At 37.5% G+C, this 22,393-nt stretch overlaps 1 protein-coding gene across 1 annotated transcript; it reads right to left on the bottom strand.

Moving 5' to 3' along the window:
- Positions 1-17,134: 17,134 nt before the first annotated feature.
- On the bottom strand, positions 17,135-18,028 carry LOC149182683 (uncharacterized). The gene has a single exon (XM_089414626.1). It carries the CDS (start codon positions 18,026-18,028, stop codon positions 17,135-17,137), a length of 894 nt encoding a protein of 297 aa, XP_089270752.1.
- Positions 18,029-22,393: the final 4,365 nt, after the last annotated feature.

The raw sequence follows: 22,393 nt of genomic DNA, 5'->3' as shown, positions 1-22,393 counted from the left end.
AGGCTTAATTAATATTAATGTCTAGGTTTGGCTCTTGAAGGGATATCTTGGACAAAAATTTGGTGCAGGAGAACTTGGTGATGTTCAATATTGGCCTTATGTTAGTGGTTCTTGGTGCAACTTTGGGCTCTAGTATACTATATCCTTTGACTCATTCACGCACAATAATTGTAATTAAGAAATTTCGTATAGTTGGTTTGGATGGACTCTTTGTCTCTAGGTTGAATGCCACTAAACTTAACCTGTCGAATTAGAGGAAAGGAAATTTTCCATTCTAGAACCATGGAAAAAAACTTTTGAAAGAGTCTACACTCGTAAGGAGAAAGGACCTTAGAGGTTGGGGAAATTGGGGGAAGTAACAAAGATTAGAAGTGAGGAAATTACCATGTGGACAAGCCACAGAGGAGAAATGAGCATGAGCAGTTGTGCTTAGTATGCTAATTGTGGATGCAAAGATAGGGTCAACCAGATGATGAAGAAATTGGATATCCTCTGGCTAGATTTTATAGTGACAAACCTAAAGCTTAAGGAACAGATGGTGACAAATGTGCAAGTTTTGGAGGAGGTTTAGGCCTTGAAAGAACATTTAGCTAGGCACGAGGATGGGACGAAGGCTCTTTATAGGTAGATAGTGGAATTGCAGGAGCACGTTTAGCTACTGAACACCAGTCTCAATGACTACAATAATGAGTGTTAGAGTCAAGGTGGAGAATGTCTGGATCTCAATAGGCTGCCAGCATAGGAAGCATATAACTATAATTGAAGTATCTATTGTTGCAAATTTTTCTTTTTGCTCAACATTGTTTGTAGCTTGTACACCTATATGAATGTACTGAATTTTGAAATAATATGTATTCCTTTAAGAGTGTCAAAAGACAATACCAGCCATAAGGACATGAAATAAGGAGTTTAAAATATAAAATTTCTTGAGTACTTGTCGTGACTAAGCACAGGCTTAATACAATTTATACTCATTTATGTTAAAAAAAATTATATAAATTTATCCAATTTTAAGTAAACTTAATCAAAGCTTAAAATTCTTACTTATTATATTGCTTAATTGGGATAACAAAACAATGTTTAAATGACTTTAAACTTGCAACCATGGGCTACATAAGATAATTTGAATGTTGTTTCTTGCTAGCAAAGTCAACATATCATGACCATTGAAGGTTTGACCATTGGTATCTTTATTTTAATCTGTCATTTTCATTCCTAAAAGATTTTTTGCGTATAGTGTCTCACCCCTCCGTCTCTTGTACAATGAATTTTTAGCAATTGCGACTTGTGTAGTGGAATTATCTCATATATGGTTTCTTTCTTTGTGTATATACTAGTATAATGCTAATGTTAATGTGTAATGACTAGCAAAGTTTCTTATAACCTACTTCTTAAAGGGTTAATTAAACAATGCTTAAAGAATTTATGAGTCAATAAGTTACACATTAGTGGGTTAGTGATATCGATCATGGTAATTATATTCAACCACGGTTCACTATGGTCGACAACCATACTAGTTAATAAGTCAATGAATTATAATTAAGACACATTAATTGATCGATTGCTTTTAGATTAAGGGAATTATGAATTAGTAAATCAAGAATTAAAAAGTATATTAATTAGTAAATCATTGATAAGGGAGTTAGTAGAGGAGTAATATATTCTTGAGACTTTGGACCTTGATATAGTCCATTAACCTACATTAATACATCCTTAAAATCTCACTTATAATTTTACATATTAACTTATTAAAATTAAATGTTACTTTTAATATATCTAAATAAATTATTATATTATCCGTTAATACAATATATTCATTTATAACTAATATCTCATTATATTAATACCAGCTTAGATATATCTTAACTCGAGATCTAGTGGGCGTCAAGAGGGATCAAATCTCTTGAGGTGCAAATGCTTGTTAGAGTGAAAAGACATTTGATCCCTCTCAACATTTGGTAGATCCAGAGTTAAGATGGATCTACATTGATTTAATTGTTAGTTTAAATCTATTATGATATGTGTACTTGATTGAAAAACACCTCTCAACAAAAAAAAAACTATTAAATATTTATATAAAAAAATTAAAATTATACAAATTCATATGAAAAAATAATTAAATTATAAAATTTCATTTCATCCCATTGATTATAGGAAGTCATGTAGAGGTACCAAAAAAAACCCAAAAAAACTAATGAAATGAAAAAAGAAAAAGTAGATGTATAACAAGAACCAAAGTAAGTAAACATGTGTTCATAAATATTAAACCCTTAATGCATAATATGTTGCACATGTAATTTTTCAAATTTATAATTATTAAATTTAATAATATTTTAAATGCTAATGTCTAAGTTGCACAATGTATAATAAATACAATTTTCCAAATTTATGAAGGTTTTTAAATTCAATAGTATTTTAAGAATTTATGAAAGGAATAAAAGATTATCTCCGCTCAAAATGTAATATTAATTCAATATAAATTCATTTAAAATTTTTTATTTCAATATTATTTGTATTTTTATTCTTTCTATATATATATATATATAATGTGTTTTTTTACTAGTTTACAGGGTATGGAATAGACAATGATACAATGGTCTGTTAAGATATTCCGTGGTGAAAGGTCATCGGTTCGAAATTTTGTGGGAAAAAATCCAATGATGCTTAGGGCTTGTGTGACCAGGCCAGGTGTGATCTTTGGGTGATTTTGACTACTTAGATGCCCCTCAGTCGCGAATACTCAAGCCACAAGCTGGCGTGCTAATCATCTTAGGACTCACATGACCTGACAAAAAAAAACTATTGTAAATATAATATAGTAAGGCAATTTAATTATAATCAATTTTTTTTTATCAACTTTCAAATTTATAAATGCTTTTTTATATTTAATGGTATTTTAATAGTTTATGAAATGAATAGAAGATTCTATCTACTCAAAAATATAATATTAATTCAACCTTATGTAAATTTATTTAAACTATATCAAACACACACATATTTGTAGGGGTGGTAGGAAGAAGAGGGGTGTTCTATGGTCATGAGGAAGTTAAAGTTTTTTTGTTTTGTGTTTTTGTTTTTTATTTTTGTGTTTTTGTTTTTTGCTTTTTACTTTTTGTTTTTTGTTTTTGTTTTTTTTTAGAAGAAAAAATCTAAGCTTCTATTATATAAATGGAAAACCATTACATATACCCAGATAGAAAAAAAATATAATTGATATGATATGCTTCAGACTTCAAGCTTAATAGGGCATATGTAAAATGCCATATCGTCGACCATATATCCTATGTTTTAGACTTCAAAATTTAAAATCCATATGCAAACTATACGATCGGCTACGATATATCAAAATTACAAGGAATATAGTCATAGAAAATAAAAAATACTAGAGTAGGTAGCTCAAGAAAAACAAAATGGAGTCAATCCACAACAAACTCCCCTTCGTCAATGGTCACATTCCCCTCTTTCCTCATATAATGAATAGTGCCAGGGACAACTCACAATCCTTTCTTCAACAAGGAGTCAACAACTTCATTCCAGTGTTTGTAGACATGAGAGAGTGATATTCAAGAAAGAACCAATCATATTAGTGATTCAATCTAGCCAATTAGATGGAGAGGAGATGAAAATGATAGCTTTACCGTTAACAACCTCAATAATGGTTTTTGAATCCCCATAAATGGGTATGTGTTGTAAATGGATCCTAAGGGCAAAAAGTAGGAATCCCCAAAGAGCCAATAGTTCAGCCCTGGTGTTAGTTCCAACTGTACCATTCCAATAGAGAAGGTAATGGGAATGTGGACTGATCCCAATCTCAACACCACATCCACAAGAACCAGATTATGTAGCCCTGTCAAAAAAAGCCTACAGGAAAGTCTATACGTAAGAAATTGTTTCTGTACTTCGGAAGGCACTCGAGGGAAGGTGCCTTGCAAAAAGAATCCATATAAACAATGATACGAGAGAAGACTCTGTGAAATTGAGGAACAACATTGTCAAATACCATAATGTTCCTAGACCTCCAGAGTTCCTAGAATATGTAGAAGGGGATAGCTTTGTGATTTCCTTTCTTATCATCCCACCAAGAAAATCAAGAGATGAGAGTGGAGAAATAATGGAAAGAGGGAAGACGGGAATGTGCCAAGGCAGAATTCCAAATATCCAGAGAAAAAGGACATCAAAGAAATAGATGGAAAACGCTTTCCAGTGCATCTTTGTAGAGCGAACACCAGCTTGATCCAATATAGCCACAAATGTTAAGGTTGTCCTATGTAATAAAGCGGTTGTGAAAGACAGGCTAGCGAAAAACGATGATCTTGAGAGGAACATCCCATTGCCAAAATGTGGAAAACTAGCAATGCGCAGAGCTGGAATCCAATTGACAGGTGATATGCTTGTGGATGTCATATGCAACAACAAACCCGTCCCTCAAGAACCCACCCCAAGTAATAGAATCCCCACCTGGTTTCCTCAACAAGCCAGATAGCTACAACTGAGAAGTATATGCATCCCATAAGTCCACATCATCCCTTGAAAGACCAAGTTTTGTTGCCCCCTTCCATATAAGATATAAAGATGTATCCACTCTAAAGCTACATACCTGGTCAAGGAAAAAGAACCCTTTTGATTGTAGAGAGAAAAATATATGAACAGGAAATTGAACCAAAATTCCTACCCCCCCTAAATACTGTCAATGCCCAACAAAATCTTGTTTCGATGGCCAAATTAACATTTGAGATTATCGAAGAAACATGAACTAACCTTTTTAAAAATGAGCAAGATTTACGACCCCTTTTTACTGCCAATCTCCCCTAACCTATAACATTCCACTAAATTCCTCTATTTCAAATACTTATCCTTCATGATGTCCTGCCATATCCCACATCCAAAGAAATCTCTCCACAAAACCTTAATCAAGAGTGTGTGGCCAAATTACCTTATATCCAAAATTCCCCAACCTTTGGAGTCCTCCCTCTTGGTTAAATCATCAAATCTTACCAGATGAAACTTGGATTTGGCCCTGACCCTTGACCAAAGAAAATGAGCCACAATCAACTCAATTCTTTGAGCAATCTTTGTTGGAAGGAGAAAAATGTGCATCCAATACACTGATAGTTGTTGAATAACCGATTGAATGAGGGTTAGTCTACCCCCGAGGAGAGCCATTGGAGTGACCAAAGTGAAAGCCTCTTCTAAAATTTATCTAAGAGCCAAGACCAATCTATATTCCTATAACTAAGGTTTAAGTATGAAGGCAAGATAAGTGAACCCATACTCCATAGGAGAGATTGGGATGCCAAATAAGTTAGCAATGTTTTATATAACCTCCAAATATCCTGAAGAGTGTATGAGAGAAGACTTAAAACCATTTAAATATAAACCAAAAGTCACCCCGAATCTAGAGAACATGTGATAAAGGCCTTGCCATTGTTCCCAATCCAATTTCCTGAAAGTGAGAATATCTTCCACAAAGAAGGAGTGTGTAGTAGAAACTACTCAAGTAACATTTTGTCCACGAAAAATACCACATATGTGAGCCTCTCAATTTTCTTCTACTCAAACCATCCATTACCAAGATAAACAATAAGGAAGACAAAGAACAACCCTGTCGCAAACCTCTTTCATCCCTAAAAAACTTTGATAGAAGCCCATTTATCAGGATTTCATAATGAACTAAAACCACACAAGCTATAATCCAACAAACATTCTCCCTTGGCAAGCCAATCCTAACAAGTATCATTCTCATGAATGACCAATCCACATAGTCATATGCTTTATGTAGATCCATTTTGATGACCAGTGCCCTCATTTTTTGGGAATGTATAGAATGTAAACATTCTTGTGCAATGGAAATCACATCATGTATCTGTCGCTTGGGAAAGAAGCTGAACTGTTTGGGAGAAATATGGGAAGAAAAAATTCACTGAATCTGACAGGCAATGATCTTGGATATAAGATTGTATGTGATATTACAAAGTGAAATAAGCTGAAAATACAGAAAATATGACAACCGAGATGTCTTGGGGATAAGAGTAATGAAATTCGAGTTAATGAATCCTAAGATTGAACTAGATAATGAGGATTCCTCCACCATATTCATAAGGTCATGGCTCATGATGTCAACGAAATGTAGGAATAATTCCATCGTCCACCCGTCTAGACCTGGAATCTTATCCTTATAAAAAGTTTTGAAAGCTTCTAAGATCACATTAGAAGTTACTGTTTGGAAAACCTCCACATTCGATTCAGGCAAGAACATATTAGGAAAAACATCTATCCCCTTACGAAAATCTTATGCATCTACACTAATCCTCCTGGAATATATTTTTTCAAAATATATAATAGCTTCCCTCTATATATCCAAAGTGGTGAACACTCACCCCCTAGAGGCAACATGCATCTCCCAGATAGAATTGGTATTCCTTCTCTAGTTATTGAAGTGGTGAAAAAAATAGGTATTTTGATCCCCCTCTTTTATTCAAATAGCACAACTTTTAAGCCTTTAGGAGACATCTTGAACCTTTAAAATGTGGCATTTCTTTTGCTCCAATTCATGAACCTTCTATAGATGCGCAAGATCTGGAATTACAGGATCCAAATTGTGGCCAATAATATCAATTTCTTATAAATTCCTAAGCAAATCCACATTCATCTGGGCCTTTTTCCTACACTCCCAATCCTGGAGAGTACCTTTTAAAATGTTCAATTTGTTATGCATCATAGTCATTGTCGATGTAGAAATAATCTCATCCAACTTCACCCAAGTGGACCTTATCAAGAAATTTAAATCCTCATGCTCCAACCATGTTCTATTAAATTTAAAAGGTAGTCCCCTTCTCTTATCCTCCACCCTCCACTATAAGAAAATGGGAAAATGACATGAAATCCTGCACTGTGAGATCCACGAACGCACATTCCTCATCATCACCAAAACATTAATATTGATCATAAAATGATCTAGCCTTTTTCCAATGTGTTCCGAGCTAAAAAGTACATTAAACCAAGTGGGGCCAAGAGGAACAAGACAAATGTCAACCAAATTACAAGAAGTAAATATGTCCAACAAATAAGAGCTCATAGAATCCACACAGTTACGAAAACCCCAGACTTCACCCACATACAAGGTAGCATTGAAGTTACCTGCAATGATAAGAGAATCAATATTTAAGATGTCACATGACACCAATCGCTTCTAGAAAGACTAACAATCCCAATGTGGGGCATATATGTTGAGAAAATTAATACGATAAGGAAATCCCCTAATGAAACCAATAAGTAAGATCCCAAAAAAACATTGAAAAGCCTTAAATTTAACCTTCTTGGGATCCTAAAGGGCCACCAAACCACCAAACAAACCAAATGAGTCAGGAACAATAAGGTGCCAACATGGGAAGACATAAAAAAAATAGGAAGATCACTCTTCTGAGAAGATGTGCTCTTGGAGGTTTCCCCTAATCCTTGCATATTCAAGGATAAAATATTCATGAGGGAGACATGGGAGAGGGAACATTTTATCTAAGGGCTCGAGAGGAAACATACTCAATGATAGGAATCTCCCATAGGTCATACCCCAATCCAAAGGCCAAGGATTTGACAACAAATTTTCCCTATAAATTTTGAGTACCACGACCGCCTTTCCTACGCACTATGATATTCATTGCCGACCCTGGGCTAATGGAAGGGATAGAGGGGAATTTGACTTTTGAATAGTGAGAGATTTTAAACTTAGGGCTAGATTATGCAATAAACCTTCAATATCACTATCGAAAGAGTTTTGAGGAGATGAATTAGGAGTGGGAACATTCACATGAGCTGGATTACTAGGAGCATCAGGTGAAGTGGCCAGTTTCAGAGAGGAGGTCCCCTTGGCCGAAGAGCAGGGGAGCGAAATTCCCCATAAACGGGGAGGATTGGGATGGACCAAGGGAGGAAGTTAAAGTTGCAAAGAATTCATGGGTCTTAGGATGAATGAAAAAAACCAAGCTGAAGCTTATGCCTTCTACCAGGGGATTCAATTAGCCAAAGAAAAACATGTAACTTCTTTAACTATTATGGAAGAGCCCTTCTTCATTATTCAACATTTGGTGAATGCCTCCTCAAAATTGGAAATTCTAATGAAAAGAAATAGGAAATTAGTGGAAGGGTTATATTCAACTACATATTTCCATGTTCTCCATGATCTCAATAAAGATGTAGACTTATATACTAACGAAGGGTGTAGATTAAGATCGGGAGATTTAAAAACGAATGACCGAATCAAGCCTTCTCCTATTCCTTATAGCTAAATTGGCATTACATAGTTACAAAGGATTGCATTATCAATTAGTTATAATATGACATGTAAATTTTGTTTTTCGGTGGCTCATTTTTGTAAGGCGTATACATAAAAAACCATGTTTTATGTTGTCCAGTTTGGAGACCCTTTGGAAAAGTTTGTAGTTTTTCTAGATAAGAGGGCTCAATATTTTCTTTTAAGATATAATTATGTATTACTTGATTTGTTTATTGCAGTTTAGGCACGACTGCCTTTCCTACGCGGCATGATATTCATAGCTGACCCCCAATCTAATGGAATGGATAGAGGCGGAGTCTGACTTCTAAATAGTGAGAGATTTTAAACTTAGGGCCTATTTATATAGTAAACCTTCAATATCACTACCGACAGAGTTACGAGGAGATGAATTGGGAGCGAGAACATTCAAAGGAGCAGGTTTACTAGGAGCTTTGGGTGAAGGGCTAGTTCTAGAGAGGAGGTCCCCTTGGAAGAAGAACATGGGAGCGAAATTCCCCATAAAAGGGGAGGATTGGGATGGACCTAGGGAGGAAGTTAAAGTTACAAAGTATTCACAGGGATTAGGATGTGTGACAAACAACCAAGCTAAAGCTTATGACCTCTACTAGGGATTCAATTAGCCAAAGAAAAACATGTAACTTCTTTCATTGTTGTGGAAGACTCCTTTCTTATTCAACATTTGGTGAATTGATCCTAAACATTGGAAAGTCTTATGAAAATAAATAGGAAAGGAGTGGAAGGGTTCTATTCAACAATACATTTTCATGTTGTCTGTGATCTCAATAAAGATGTAGACTTATATACTAATGAAGGGTGTAGATTAAGATTGGGATATTTAAAAACCAATGACTGAATCAAGTATTCTCCTATTCCTTATAACTAAATGGATTAACATTACATAGTTATGAAGGACTGCATTATCAATTAGTTATAATATGACATGTAATTTTTTTTTTTTTGGTGGCTCATTTTTGTAAGGCATATACCTACAAAACCATGTTTTCTGTTGTTTAGTTTGGAGTCCCTCTAGAAAAGTTTGTAGTTTTGCAGGATAAGAGAGCTCATGTTTTTTTTTAAGATATAGTTATGTATTACCTAAATTGTTTGTTGCAATCTAGGCACATACTTGCATATAAATAAAAATTTCCCATTTTGGTTATAGATTTATAGATATATATATAGCTATATAACCATAATGAGAATTTTTTATATCCCTAATGGTTAACTTTGTTGGTTGAATCATCGTAGTTAAAGAATCTTTGCTATTGAGAGGTCATGATTTTAATTCTCTCGACACCCTCAGGGGGCAGACTTCGTGGGTGAGCCGACAAGAAGTGATTCTTTCAGTTAGATCTAACTAGTAGAATTATTCCATGGCCTTAGTGGTCATTGAGCTTCGGGGACTGTGAACCATATCTATATATATATATATATATATATATATATATATATATATATATATATATATATATATATAATTTTTTTTCTTAAGCATAATACAATATGGAAATTTAATTATAATCACTTGTTTTATATCAATTAACACTTAATTTTTAATAATTTTCTTACCATTCATGATTTTTTTTTCTCTTCACAACCTCTGCTTCTAGGGATTTTTCCGCAATCATCAATACAATTCCCTCTAATGGCACCCCCATGGGGGGGGGGTGGAGGAAGCCCCTCCTACAAAACCATAGTTTCTTCCAAAGCCAATCAAGCTACCTAGCGTAAATTCAACAATTCCTCATCTCATAAGTCACAGTTGGTATGACCATAAATGAAGTTGTAGCCATTGCTTATTTGACTCCAACAATGAACAGTTCAAAACCTAATGGTTCCTACCTTCCTCATGCAATTATATCTCCCATCCTAGAAATCCCATTAGAAAAAATAAGGGTAAAAATTGAATGTGTGAAAGAGCATGAAATAATATGCAAATTTGTGGGCCTATTTTATTTAGAAAAATCCCTATTCAGTTGGATCTGGAAGAAGTGGACACTCAAAGGGGATCTCCATCTCATGTTGGAGTCCAAGAGTTTCTTCACGTTCACATTCAACAATATAGAGGACATAGATCACATATTTCAGGGAGGATCGTATTTCATGAATTTAGTCAGTTTATTCATGAAGCCATGGGTTTAGAGACTCCACCCTAATAGAGAAGACTTTTCCATGGCCCCAGTATGGATCCTTCTTTATTCTCTCCCTCAGATTTTTTTTTTTTTTGAAACCAGCTCACAAAAAGATAGAAAATATAGATCAACGACTTCAAAATCAGCCTCTTCGAGGGGGCAACCTCATTTACATTACACAAATGAATAATCATTCGATGATACAAATGACATGACCTCCTTTCTTTATTTAGGAGTCTAAGGGGTCCCAATACAATTAGAGCCTACATAACAATAATATTGTAGGGGCAAAAAATAACAATAGTGGGCTTCTATGGGGCATAATAATAACAACATGGGGGCTATATGGGCACAATAATACAATAAGGGGGTTGTACTAATAAAAATAAGGGGTTACACTATTAGTATAGGGACCTAACATGCCCCTCTCCTTCAAAAAGTGTTGTCCTCAATTCTTGAGTAGTTTTGGATGCTTTTGTGTAAAATTATCATCCTCCCATGTGGAATCTTCAGAGGGTAAGTTCTTCCACATGATGATATACCCTAAAATTGATTGATTCCATAGCTATCAATTTCTTGTTTTTGTGACTGCTTCCGGTTCCAATATGATTTTTCCTTCCTCGTCAAGTTTTGGAAATATTGTTTGAACTGGGATATTCTCACCTATAACCTTCCTTAAGCATGAAACATGGAAAATTGGGTGCACTCGGGAAGATGCAGGAAGCTCCAATTTGTATGCTATAGTACCAATCTTTTGTAACACCTTGTACAAACCATAATACTTTGGTGATAACTTATTATCCTTCTTAGCTTGCTTGAGGGACATTTGTTTGTATGGTTGTAGTCGTAGAAATACCTCGTCACCTACATAAAAACTTCTTTAGCTGCAATGTTGATTTGCCTATTGTTTCATTCTATTATGCGCTAAAGTGAGGTTATCCATTAAAAGTTTGAGAACTTGTTGTTGATGCTCGATGTGATCTTCCATTGCTTGAACCTTAGTATTTTCTTTTAAAGATGTTGTGATGGATGGTGGATGATATCCATAAAGTGCCATAAATGGGGTCATTTTTGCTGCAGTAAGGAAGGAAGTGTTATACCACCATTCATCCAGAGGCAATCACTTGACCCATTGATGAAGATATCCTACCAAACATTTGTTCACTATCTCAGTTTTCCCATGAGATTTAGGATGATAAGATGAGCTATGTGGTAACTGAGTACCCAAATATTCTACCTCTTGTACTCCAAAGAAACATTTGGAGATTTTTGCATATAATTGTTTCTCCTCCAATAGTTTGAGAACTCTGTCAACATGTTGAACATGATCCTTCCAAGACTTGTTGTAGATTCGTATATCATCAAAAAATACTAACACAAATTTTCTAAGGAAGGGTTTGAAAATGGAATTCATCAAACCTTGAAATGTAGAAGGTGCATTGGTAAGGCCAAAAGGCATGACCAAAAATTCATAATGACCCTCATGAGTTCTAAATGTTGTTTTGGAATGTCTCCAGTCTTCATTATGATTTGATGAGATATTGAATGAAAATCCAACTTGGTGAAGTAAATTGCTCCATGTAATTCCTTCAATAATTCATCAATGACATGAATGGTAAATTTATCTTTAATAGTAAGCTTGTTGAGCTCCCTATAATTCAGACACATGCGCCATGATCCATCCTTCTTGTGTACCAATACCACTAGAGAAGGGAAATAACCTTTACTAGGTTGAATTATACCAACCTCTAACATTTTTGCAACCATACGTTCAATTTCACTCTTTTGGGCATATGGATATCTGTAAGGCTTGATGTTTGGGGGAACACTTCCTGGAATCAAATGAATAGCATGATCATGATCACGAATAGGTGGGAGGCCTTTGGGAGTCTCAAATACCTTGGAATGATTATCCAAAACGTTTTGGAGATCTGGAGAAATAGATGATTTTGATGTGGGAACCTCTAGTGAACATAATTGTGCAATTACGCCCCGTTGTTCTTTCTTTAGAAGCTTTGTCATGTTGTTATAGTTAATTATCTTTCCTAGTTTCCCTTTGATACCCCTTAATTTTTTATTTTTTTTTTTGTAAATCAGTAGTTTTATATTAATTCATAAAATACATAGGATACAAAAGGGTCTGCACGCACAGACAAAGCCACAACCTTATCACATGCTCAAAATGACTAAAAGCAACTGAAACTTCAACTACTGAAACCGAGGCTAACCATGCAGGGCTGCTGGACAGTAGTGCCAAAAGGAATGACAGAGGCTAAGAGGACCTCTACTGCTACTCGATACCAGGAGCATAGAAGCTAGGAACATAACATATCAAAACCAAAACGAGATAACAGGAACAAAGAAGCCATTACAGCTTTAAGATAACATAGTCTTTACTGGGAACACTTGGGCCGGCCGTTGCAGTTGTTTCCTCAGTCTGCAGAATCCTCTGAGGAGTGGGCCTCTTCACCTGACTGGTGTCGGTTGCCTCCTCCTCGACTTCCTTCGCCGCAGTGGAATCCTGTCGCATGGAGAGCCTGAGGAGACTGATGAGTACACTAAATTTCTGCGAGAGGACTCTGACTTCCTGAGTCAGGGCGCTGAAATTGAATTCCAAGGCATCAAGCTTAGCCAGATTCTCAGTTGAAATGAGAGAGATGGCTTGGTTAGCTTTTTTGATGTCGTCAGCCTACATGCTGAGCACCTTAGCCAGCATGGTTTTCATCCTCCACATTTCTCCCTGGGTTCGAACAAATTGAGTTGCTCTCGTAGTTGTTGTGCCTGGATCAGAAATCCATTCCACTTCCTTCTCCAAATCTTGCTCGTTCAGACGTTCTTCCTCCTCTGTTACTGCAGCTTCGAGCTTTGCAATTTTGCGTTTTTCCTTCTGGGTGGTTCGGGTTTCATAAGCCTCCCGGGCCTTCCGTAGGTCCCGGTTAGCGGAAACACTTTGACTTCCCTCACGCACCATTATGTTATTGCAGGTAGCGGAATCACTAGATAATCTAGCAGCACTGCGAATGCTAGGAGGCGAGCCGGGAGAGATCAATGTGCTGATCTTCTGGTTGGATGCTTTAGATATAGTTGAGGGTGGGAAAGTATGGCTGGAGATCTTCCACTTTGCCATTGGATAGGCATTGTTCCTACCATAATAACTGCCATTACGAATTCCCAATTCCTGTTCATGATGCGTATCCAGCGCCTTAACTCTGCCACGCTTGTGGCTATCAGTTGAATGCCATGTGTCCTCCCCTGTGTTTTGCTGCCAGCTCCTATCATATTTTTTGTAGCTCGATCTCCTCGTTCGCTGCACTTTGTCCTTGTTTATGATTTCCCACTCTTCTTCATGTACTTCATGGGCCTGACGCCCGTTGTTCCTTCGGTAGGCCATCTTCATTTGCTGTTAAGGCATGATCCATCGTACCTCTGCCACCCTCCTCCCTTTAACGAATGTCTTGTCTCGAGAGAAGTAAACACTTATCCCGAAGTTCTGTGCATGTGACATCATGCCAACAGGTGTCCGGGTAGGTGAAGTGGTGATCGATCTCGTAGTTGGCCAGACAGTCAGCCACTGCATTTGCCTTTCTTCTCACTGCTTGCAGGATGATTTCGTCGAGGCTTGAGAGATGCTCAACTATGAGCTCTGTGACCTTGGCCAACCTCCAATGCTTCATAACCTTACTCAGTTTCACCCCCATTTGCATTTTCCTTGCTGCATTGATAGCCAAAAGGGAGTCTCCTTCCACCACTGTAGCTCCTGTTTCCAGGCGTATTAGAATTCGTAATCCTTGCTCTAAGGCTGCAAATTCCATTTCATTGTTGGTTCCTTCACCCAACGATTGGCTGAAAATATGTTGTATTTCTCCTTTGTGGTTCCGAAGGACCCCTCCTATGCCTGCCGGACCAGGATTCCCATGAGAAGCCCCGTCAAAGTTGAGTTTGTGGAAGCCTGTTGGTGGTGGTGACCAGACATTCATGTAGGGTCCTTGTTGTTGACGCGGTTCAGAGGAGACCATGATGGAACCTATCTCAATACCAAATGCCTTCAGAATTTGCAAGTCAGTGACTGAGAAATCCTTGTTCTGTTCTGCTTTCCCTCTGGTAAGAACCGTTTCCCTCATGTTTTGTAAAATGGTGGCTTTAATGGTTTCTGTGGTTTTAACTTCATTTTGAAACACCCTTCTGTTTCGTTCTTTCCATACCATCCACACTATAAACCCCGAGATTAATTTCCATAATGTATTGACCATTTGGGTTTTGGAAAAATTGCTTCGCCAATTCCCTATGCTTTCCTGTATTGAGTTTCTATCCCTGTCTGTTCTCTTAAATATGGCTTCCATCCAGTTCCATAAGCTTTCTGTCCATTTACAAGTATTGAGGAGGTGATTCATGGATTCCTCCTCAATTTCACACAGTGGGCATCGTGAGGGTCCTATAAACCCTTTTTCCGAAGGTTCTCCCAGGTAAGAGTTCTTCAGTGCATCAAAAGCCAGAGGAAAGTTTTAATCTTCAGCCAAAGATCAGCATCCCAAACTTTGCTATACCAATTGACTTTTTCCCTTTGTTCGTTTTCTTCGATATAGACCCTTGCTTCTTTGAGGGAGAAATTACCTCCCTCGAGCTTGCCCCAACGTAGTTGATCTGCATCACGAGCAAACCTTATTCTCCTTTTGGCCAGCTCTATCTGCAGTGTTCTTACAATGTTATCTTCCTCTTCCGGCTGCTCTGTATCATTGAATATCCACTGATTCCAAGCTTGATTATTATCGTTAGGTTTCCAGTAATGTCTCACTGTTGTCCTCCCTAGCTCCTGGTGTCTTCTCTGAATGGTTAGGTAATCAGGATGTTCGAGCTTCGGTAATTGTTGCCAAGCATCTTCCCAAAACAGGGTAGTCTGTCCATCACAGACTTCCCAGAAACTCTGTTCTTGAATTGTGCTCTGATTAGTTCTTGCAAGGTTCCAGAATGGAGATCTGTCTGGGGGTTCTTGCATCCTGATCAAATTCTGTAGGCTATAGTGATTAGCATACTTTGCTTTCCAATGTTTGGCCCAGGGTAAATTCGGTTCCTTTACCCATCTCCACCATAACTTGGCTCCGCATGCTCGGTTAACGGTATAGGGGTCCTGAAGATTTAACCCACCCAGGTTTTTGGGTTTGCAGATTTTATCCCATGCCATTAAGGACCACTTCTGTTTCACAGAGTTTCCCGACCAAAGAAAAGCTTTCTGAATGAGTCGGATTTTCTGAAGCACACCTTTAGGTGCTGGGAGGATGGAAAGCATGAAATGAGGAATAGCCTGGAGGACAGATTTGGTGAGGACTAGGCAGCCTGCAAAGTTGAGGGTCCTATGAGTCCAATGTTGACACCATTTCTCTAGATTGGCAATCATATTTTCCCAATGAATTTTTTGCCAGGGTTTATTAGTTAGAGGAATGCCTAGGTACCTTGAAGGGAGGTTACTCCTTTTGAAACCGAGGACTGTGGATAGATTTTTCTGGACTGCTAGGTGCATATTAAAGAAGAAAATGGAAGATTTAGCTAAATTCAGATCCATACCTGAGGCTAGGCTGAAGCGAATGAGAATGTTTTTGAAACCAAGAGCTTCTTTGACAGAGGGCGTACCATGCAACATTGTGTCATCGACAAACTGCTGATGAGTTGTAGTAGGGCTAGAGGGCAAGGGTTGGAGTCCCTGAATTATGCCATCCGCTTTTGCTCTTCTGATAAGCCTGCTGAGACCTTCCATTAGAATCACAAACAGAAAGGGGGACAAGGGATCCCCTTGTCGCAAACCTCGAGAGGGTGTAAACTGGGCTGTGGGAGCTCCATTAACTAGAATGGAAAATCTAGTAGATTTAATTAAGGCTAGGATCCAAATTATCCATTGCTTCGCAAAGCCAAAGGCATCCAAAATAGCCTCCAAATATTGCCAGCTGACTTTATCATAAGCTTTTGATAGGTCCAACTGCATCATCATGCCCGCTTTTTTCTGAGTTTGGAGGGTGTGAATCATCTCTTGAGCTAGCAGTATGTTGTCCATAATCTGTCTCCCTTCTACATAACCAGATTGTTCTTCCGAAATGATACCTGGAAGAATGGGTTTTAGTCTGTTAGCAATGACTTTAGATATGATCTTGTACAGGACATTGCACAAAGCGATTGGCCGAAACTTCGACGGAGTATTTGCTTCCTCCTCCTTTGGAATAAGGGTTATGAACGTGGAGTTGAGGGATTTTAGGATGGAAGAGGAGTGCCTGGAATCCTCCACCACTTCCCATACCTCTGTTTTGATTATTTCCCAACAGGCTTTGTAAAAGTCGATGGTGAAGCCATCTGGTCCTGGCGCCTTACCATTTGGCATATCTTTTACCGCTTCTTCCACTTCTTCCATGGTAATTTCTCGATTTAGAGCCTTGTTTTGATCCTCTGAGATGAGCTTGGGAATAGAAGTCACTAGGTCCCTAATAGCTTCCTCTCTGTTAATATTAGGTTCCCTTGCAATTTGGCTGAAATGATTTATGAGAAGGCTCGAGATTTCCTGATGAGTTTGCACCGAGGTTCCCTGATCATCCTTTATTCTTAATATTTTATTAGCACCTCTGTGATCAATGGCAGATCTGTGAAAAAATTTAGTGTTCTTTTCTCCTTCCTTCAGCCATTGAATTCTAGACTTTTGCTTCCATAGAGTTTCCTCCTGTTGGCATCTAGTCTACCAGTCCTGCATGAGTTTTTGTTCTGTATTCATAGTTTCTTGATTGATATTTCCTTGGATCCATTCCTTGTGAATTTGTTCCAATTGCTCCTCCAGCTTCTTTTTTTCCTTGAAAATGTTTCCGAAGACTTCTTGATTCCAGGATTTTAACCTGGTTTTGATATGTTTAAGCTTAGCTTGGATAATGAACATTTTAGTACCTCTTATACCTATCAGTTCACTCCACCATTGTTTTATTTTCGTTGTGAATTCAGGATGACTAAGCCAAAACTTTTCAAATCTGAATGGCTTATTCCTTGGTGTGCCTAGAATGGCCGCATTCATTATTATCGGCCAGTGGTCTGAACCGCCACTTGGAAGTATGTCCGAATCCACAGTAATCCCTTCCAGAAGAATGGTTTCTGTCACTAGGAACCTGTCCAGTCTAGAGGCGATTTGCCTATCACCCCCTCTTTTGTTGTTCCATGTGAAAGCCCCACTCTTGGGGAAGATGTCTACTAGCCTGGCTGATTTAATAAAGTCTTTGAACGCTTCAGAATCCCTGTTGAGTGATCTGATGCCTCCTTTTTTTTCCATGAGTGAAGTGATCATATTAAAATCACCTCCGAAAATGGCTTTTGCTTGGGGATATCTCTGCTGCAAGTTAGATAGAGCTCTGATCCATAGCAATTTGGCCTCTAGTTTCTGAGGGCCATAGACATTTGTGCAGAGGTAGGTGGCTGGATTTCCTACCATTTGGACTTCTATAGATATATGAGATCTGGCAGCTTCAGAGGATATAAGCTGGAGAACTTGTGGGTTCCAAAGAATGGCCAGGCCCCCTTCCCATCCAGCGCTTGCTGTTTCTATGTATTCCATTCGTTTCCCCAATTTTTTACTGATGTTTTCCATTGTTTTGCTGGTGCATTTAGTTTCTTGCAAAAAAATTATATCTGGCTATTCCTTTTTGACTTTTTTCTTTAGTAACCGCTGCTTCTTTAGGCTATTTAGCCCTCTAGCATTCCATGAAAGTACTATCATAATTAAAAAATTTTAGGAGGTGAGTGTGAACGCCTCAAGGGCTTTCATCTTACCTGAGTTTAGGAGCATCTGACCAAGTTCTTGTAATGCTTCATTGTTTGTCCTTCTTCCTCATTTTTTCCAGTGCTTTGAGTTGGTGGTGGTTTGATGCAGTCCTTGAGCTCTTACCCCTAGCCCTTTTGCTGTTCCCAAGCTCCTTCTTTGCAAATCCAGTTCTGCTTGTTGTCTGGCTATGAATAAGTTGTTGATTCTGTTCACCTCCTCTTCTGATATGTGTTCCATACCTTTCTTCTTCCAATTTTCTACCATGTTTGGTAGATCCATACCTTCTTGTTCAAGAATGTCACTTAGTTCCATATCCTCTAGCCCTATTTCGCTAGTCATCATCTCAGAGTCTTCTTCTAGGCCTTCTATTTGTCCTTGAGCCTGTGGGATATTGATGGATGGATTGGAAATGGGTTCTTTTGTTCCTGGTGTGGTTGTGGTCTGGCTTTCCCTCAGTGTCTCGCGCTCTGGATTGTTATCCTCTGAATCTGTCTCTGACTCCAACACCTCAAAAGCATTGCTTGTGTTTCTAAAGGAGGTGTTTGCTTTAGTTTGTCTTCTTTTGTTTGCTCTCTGTCTAGCATTTGGTCAGACAAAGGCCTCCTTATTCTTATCTCCTCTATTATCCTTGGGTTTCTCTGTCATTCTATTCAATGGGCATTCTCTGATCAAATGTCCATGTTCATGACATTTTCTGTAGTGGAAAGGGATCTGCTCATAGTCTATAGCTTGAAAATACACTTCATCTCTGTATTCCAGCCATAGGCCTTCATGAAGAGCTCCCGAAACATCCATCTCGACACAAATCCTTACACAGGAGGTGTATCTTTTCTGTAATGTTGCCTCTGAGGCTTTGATGAAGGTGCCTAACTTGTTGCCTATTTGTTCAAGTGTTGCATGTCCCCAGTAGTCAATCGGTAGCGAGAATAAGCGTATCCAGACCGGTACCTGTTTGAAGGTTTCCTGTTCTGGTGCGAAGTTGGGTTTCCATGGTCTCATGTAAAGACCTGCTGAGGCAAAGAAATACGGACCTCCATCAAAGATTCGATCCTTGTCATTCAGATTGGTAAAAACCACTGTGAAAAAACCTTTGGCTCCTAAGTGGAGTCTTACATCCCCTCTGGGTTTCCATTGCTGCTTTATCCACATGCACAGGGCTCGTTCTATTGGCCAGAAACCCATGAACTTGCAGATCACTGCATGTTCTGCCATGTGGTCGTGGTACGCCTGTAGTTCTGGGTCAGAGATTATTACCCGTAGGGTTTCAGTTGCTTTGGGCTTGCACGGTCCCTGGGTTTCTTTCTGTTTGACCTCCGTCGTTGTTCCTTTCTGTCCTGCCTTGGCTTGGTTTAGATCCTCCTTGTCTCCTGATCTTTCATCCTCAGGCCTGTTTTCATGTGCTCGTTCATCCTCAGGGGAAGGGTTTTCCCTATCTCTGTTCTCAGTACTGTTGCTGCCAATGATTTCTTTTTGTTTTGGGGTATTTTTACCCTCACTTTTTAGCTTTCCTTTGTTGGTCGGTTCCTCCTTTCCTGACTTCTCAGACCCTGATATCTGCACCCCGTCCAGTGCAGTTTTCTCCTTGTGCATCATTACCTGTTTATAGGATGGGGTCCCGCTGGACCCCGCGTTTCTCATCTGTTGGGTCAGAATCTGCCCTCTTCTGCGAAGCTCTGCCGCTCTGGCACTGTCCTCCTCCAGAGTTGGTACTAAAGCTGCAGCTTGTGCAGGTTTTCTTCAAACCCTAGCCGCCATCGCTTGTCTTGGCAAACATTCCATGTTTTGATACCCCTTAATTCAACTTCCTTTTCTTCCCAAAAAAAATTCAAGAAATGTTCTTGAAAATTAAAAGCTATCATACCCAAAGATTGTAGCCATTGGAATCCTAGTACAACATTTGTATCACCCATTGGAATGGAAAGCATTGGACTATTCAAGACATATTCTCCCATGGATAGCTTGATATTATGGCACTTTCCAGAGCAATTTATGGTTCCTCCATTTGCAATCATTACTTAACACTTTGGTGTTGGATATAAGAAGAAATTCAATTCCTTGGCTATCTTACAATGAAAAAAATTATGGGGACTACCTGAATCTATCAACACTATTACCTTTTTCTTCTTGATATGCCCTTTTTTCTCAGATTGGTTCCTGGTGTATATCCTCTTCTTTTGATGTTTCTTGTTCCTTTTCTTGCTCCTCTTCCCTATCTATGTAAATTAATTTATTCTTATCACACTTATGACCTTTAGTGTATTTTCTATCACAATTGTAACAAAGCCCTTTTTCTCCTTTTTCTTCCAATTGCTGTGGTGTCAACCTTGTAGGTGGTGAAAAGCTAGGAACAACAACACTTCCATCTTTATAATTGTGAGTGGTAGGATTTCTTGTTGCCATAATTTTGCTTTCAATTTTTCTTGCCAACCTGAATGCCTTATCCAATGAGTCAGGTTCCCAAAGATGAACCTTAGGTTGAATGTTATCCTTTAAAGTCCTTATGAAGACATCAATCCTCTGCTTCTCTAGAATATCATTTACCCTTATATTCAATTTTTGGAAGTCCTCAATGTGCTTTGCCATTGAACCCTTTTGTTTGAGATTTATCAATTGGCTAAAGAAGGTGTTGCTCTTTGTATCCTCATAATGTGCTATCATTTCCTCATGAAAAATTTACCAGGTGACAAGTGCTTTATGAGAACAAAGCCCTTTATACCATAAAAATTGATTCAGTTCTAAATATAAAGATCCAATACATACCTTTTGTAACAATTGCACATCATGTAGATCAAAGTATTTCTCCATCTGTAGTATCCATGTTATGGGGTCCTTGTAATCAAATTTCCTCATATCGATATTTGGAATATTGTGGGTCTTCAGATTCTATAAAACCATGATTAACATTTATTTTTTTCTCATCATGAGTTTCCTCTACTACCTTTTCTTCATTAGGATACCTTTCTTGTAGCAGCTTTGTCCCACCTTCCTTCAAACCTTCCATATTTTTCTTCAAATATTCCATGGATTTTTTCAAATTTTCTTCCCTACCATTGATATTAGCTTCCATGGCACATATTAAACTATTTATCTTAGCTTCGATTGCATTCTTCAAATCATCCATCCAATTTTGCTTACTAGGTGTTTCTATTTTCTTGATTCGAGTCATTCCTTTTCTTGCTTTTAACAAATCGATATTGAATCTGTTTTATCTATGAAATTTCAGATCTCCAAGGTCTAAAAATGAGATCTGCAATATCCCTCTCTATCCTCTTTCCAATGCCACCATTCTAGTCGAAATTGGATTCTCCAAGAAAGAGTTATGCCCAATCTCCCAAGATGGCCTGATTATATCATTGGTACAAAATGATGATTAATTACTAAAACAACGACTAAAATTTGCATATAAATGACTAATTTTCAGTCAGTGACTAGTAATAGCTAATTTACAGTATCTTATAACGTGACCACTTTTATTCTTTTTTAGCTTAGTCATTAATTGATTGTCTCAATTTTATCATCTAGCAGTATATTTAGTCATAAATTTGGTTATTAATTTAGTTATTGATTTAGTCATTAATTGCCACAATTAATGACCAAATATACAACAAAATATATTACTATATGATCATATGAGAAAACCAGTTAATGAACAAAATGTTGGTCATGTTATAAGATACTGTAAATTAGCTACTAATAGTCATATATATGCAAATTTTAGTCGTCGTTTGAAACCAATTAATGACAAAAGAAATATGACTAAATTTTTGTTGTGTTATAAGATACTGTAGATTAACTACTAATAGTCGTATATATGCAAAATTCAGTTGTCATTTGTAATGAAAAATAAATCATTTGTAGTAGTCATTTATATTTTTTTGATAGTTTCATATTCATTATATAAACCACTAATTTAGTAGTTTATATTCATTTCATTTATTTTCATTAATAATCATTATAAACGGATAATTTAGTCATATATTCATTTTATTTGTGTTCATCATTAATCAATATAAACTACTAATTTAGTACTTTTAGATTGATTTTATCTGTTCACTATTAATCAACATAGATTAATTAGTATGATTTTGCGACTAAATTAGAAAAACATCATACAATGTGAATTGGTTTTTCTAATATGAAAATTCAAAATTACATATGTTAGTTAAAATACTAAACAATATCAAGTGCAAC

The sequence above is a fragment of the Pinus tabuliformis genome, chromosome 3_2 (assembly GCF_031772625.1).
Source record: "Pinus tabuliformis cultivar Carrire ecotype Pingquan chromosome 3_2, CPIR1, whole genome shotgun sequence".
NCBI classification, from domain to species: Eukaryota; Viridiplantae; Streptophyta; class Pinopsida; order Pinales; family Pinaceae; genus Pinus; species Pinus tabuliformis.
The sequence above is the reverse complement of the archived record's forward strand: the minus strand, read 5'-3'. Positions and strand labels throughout refer to the sequence as shown.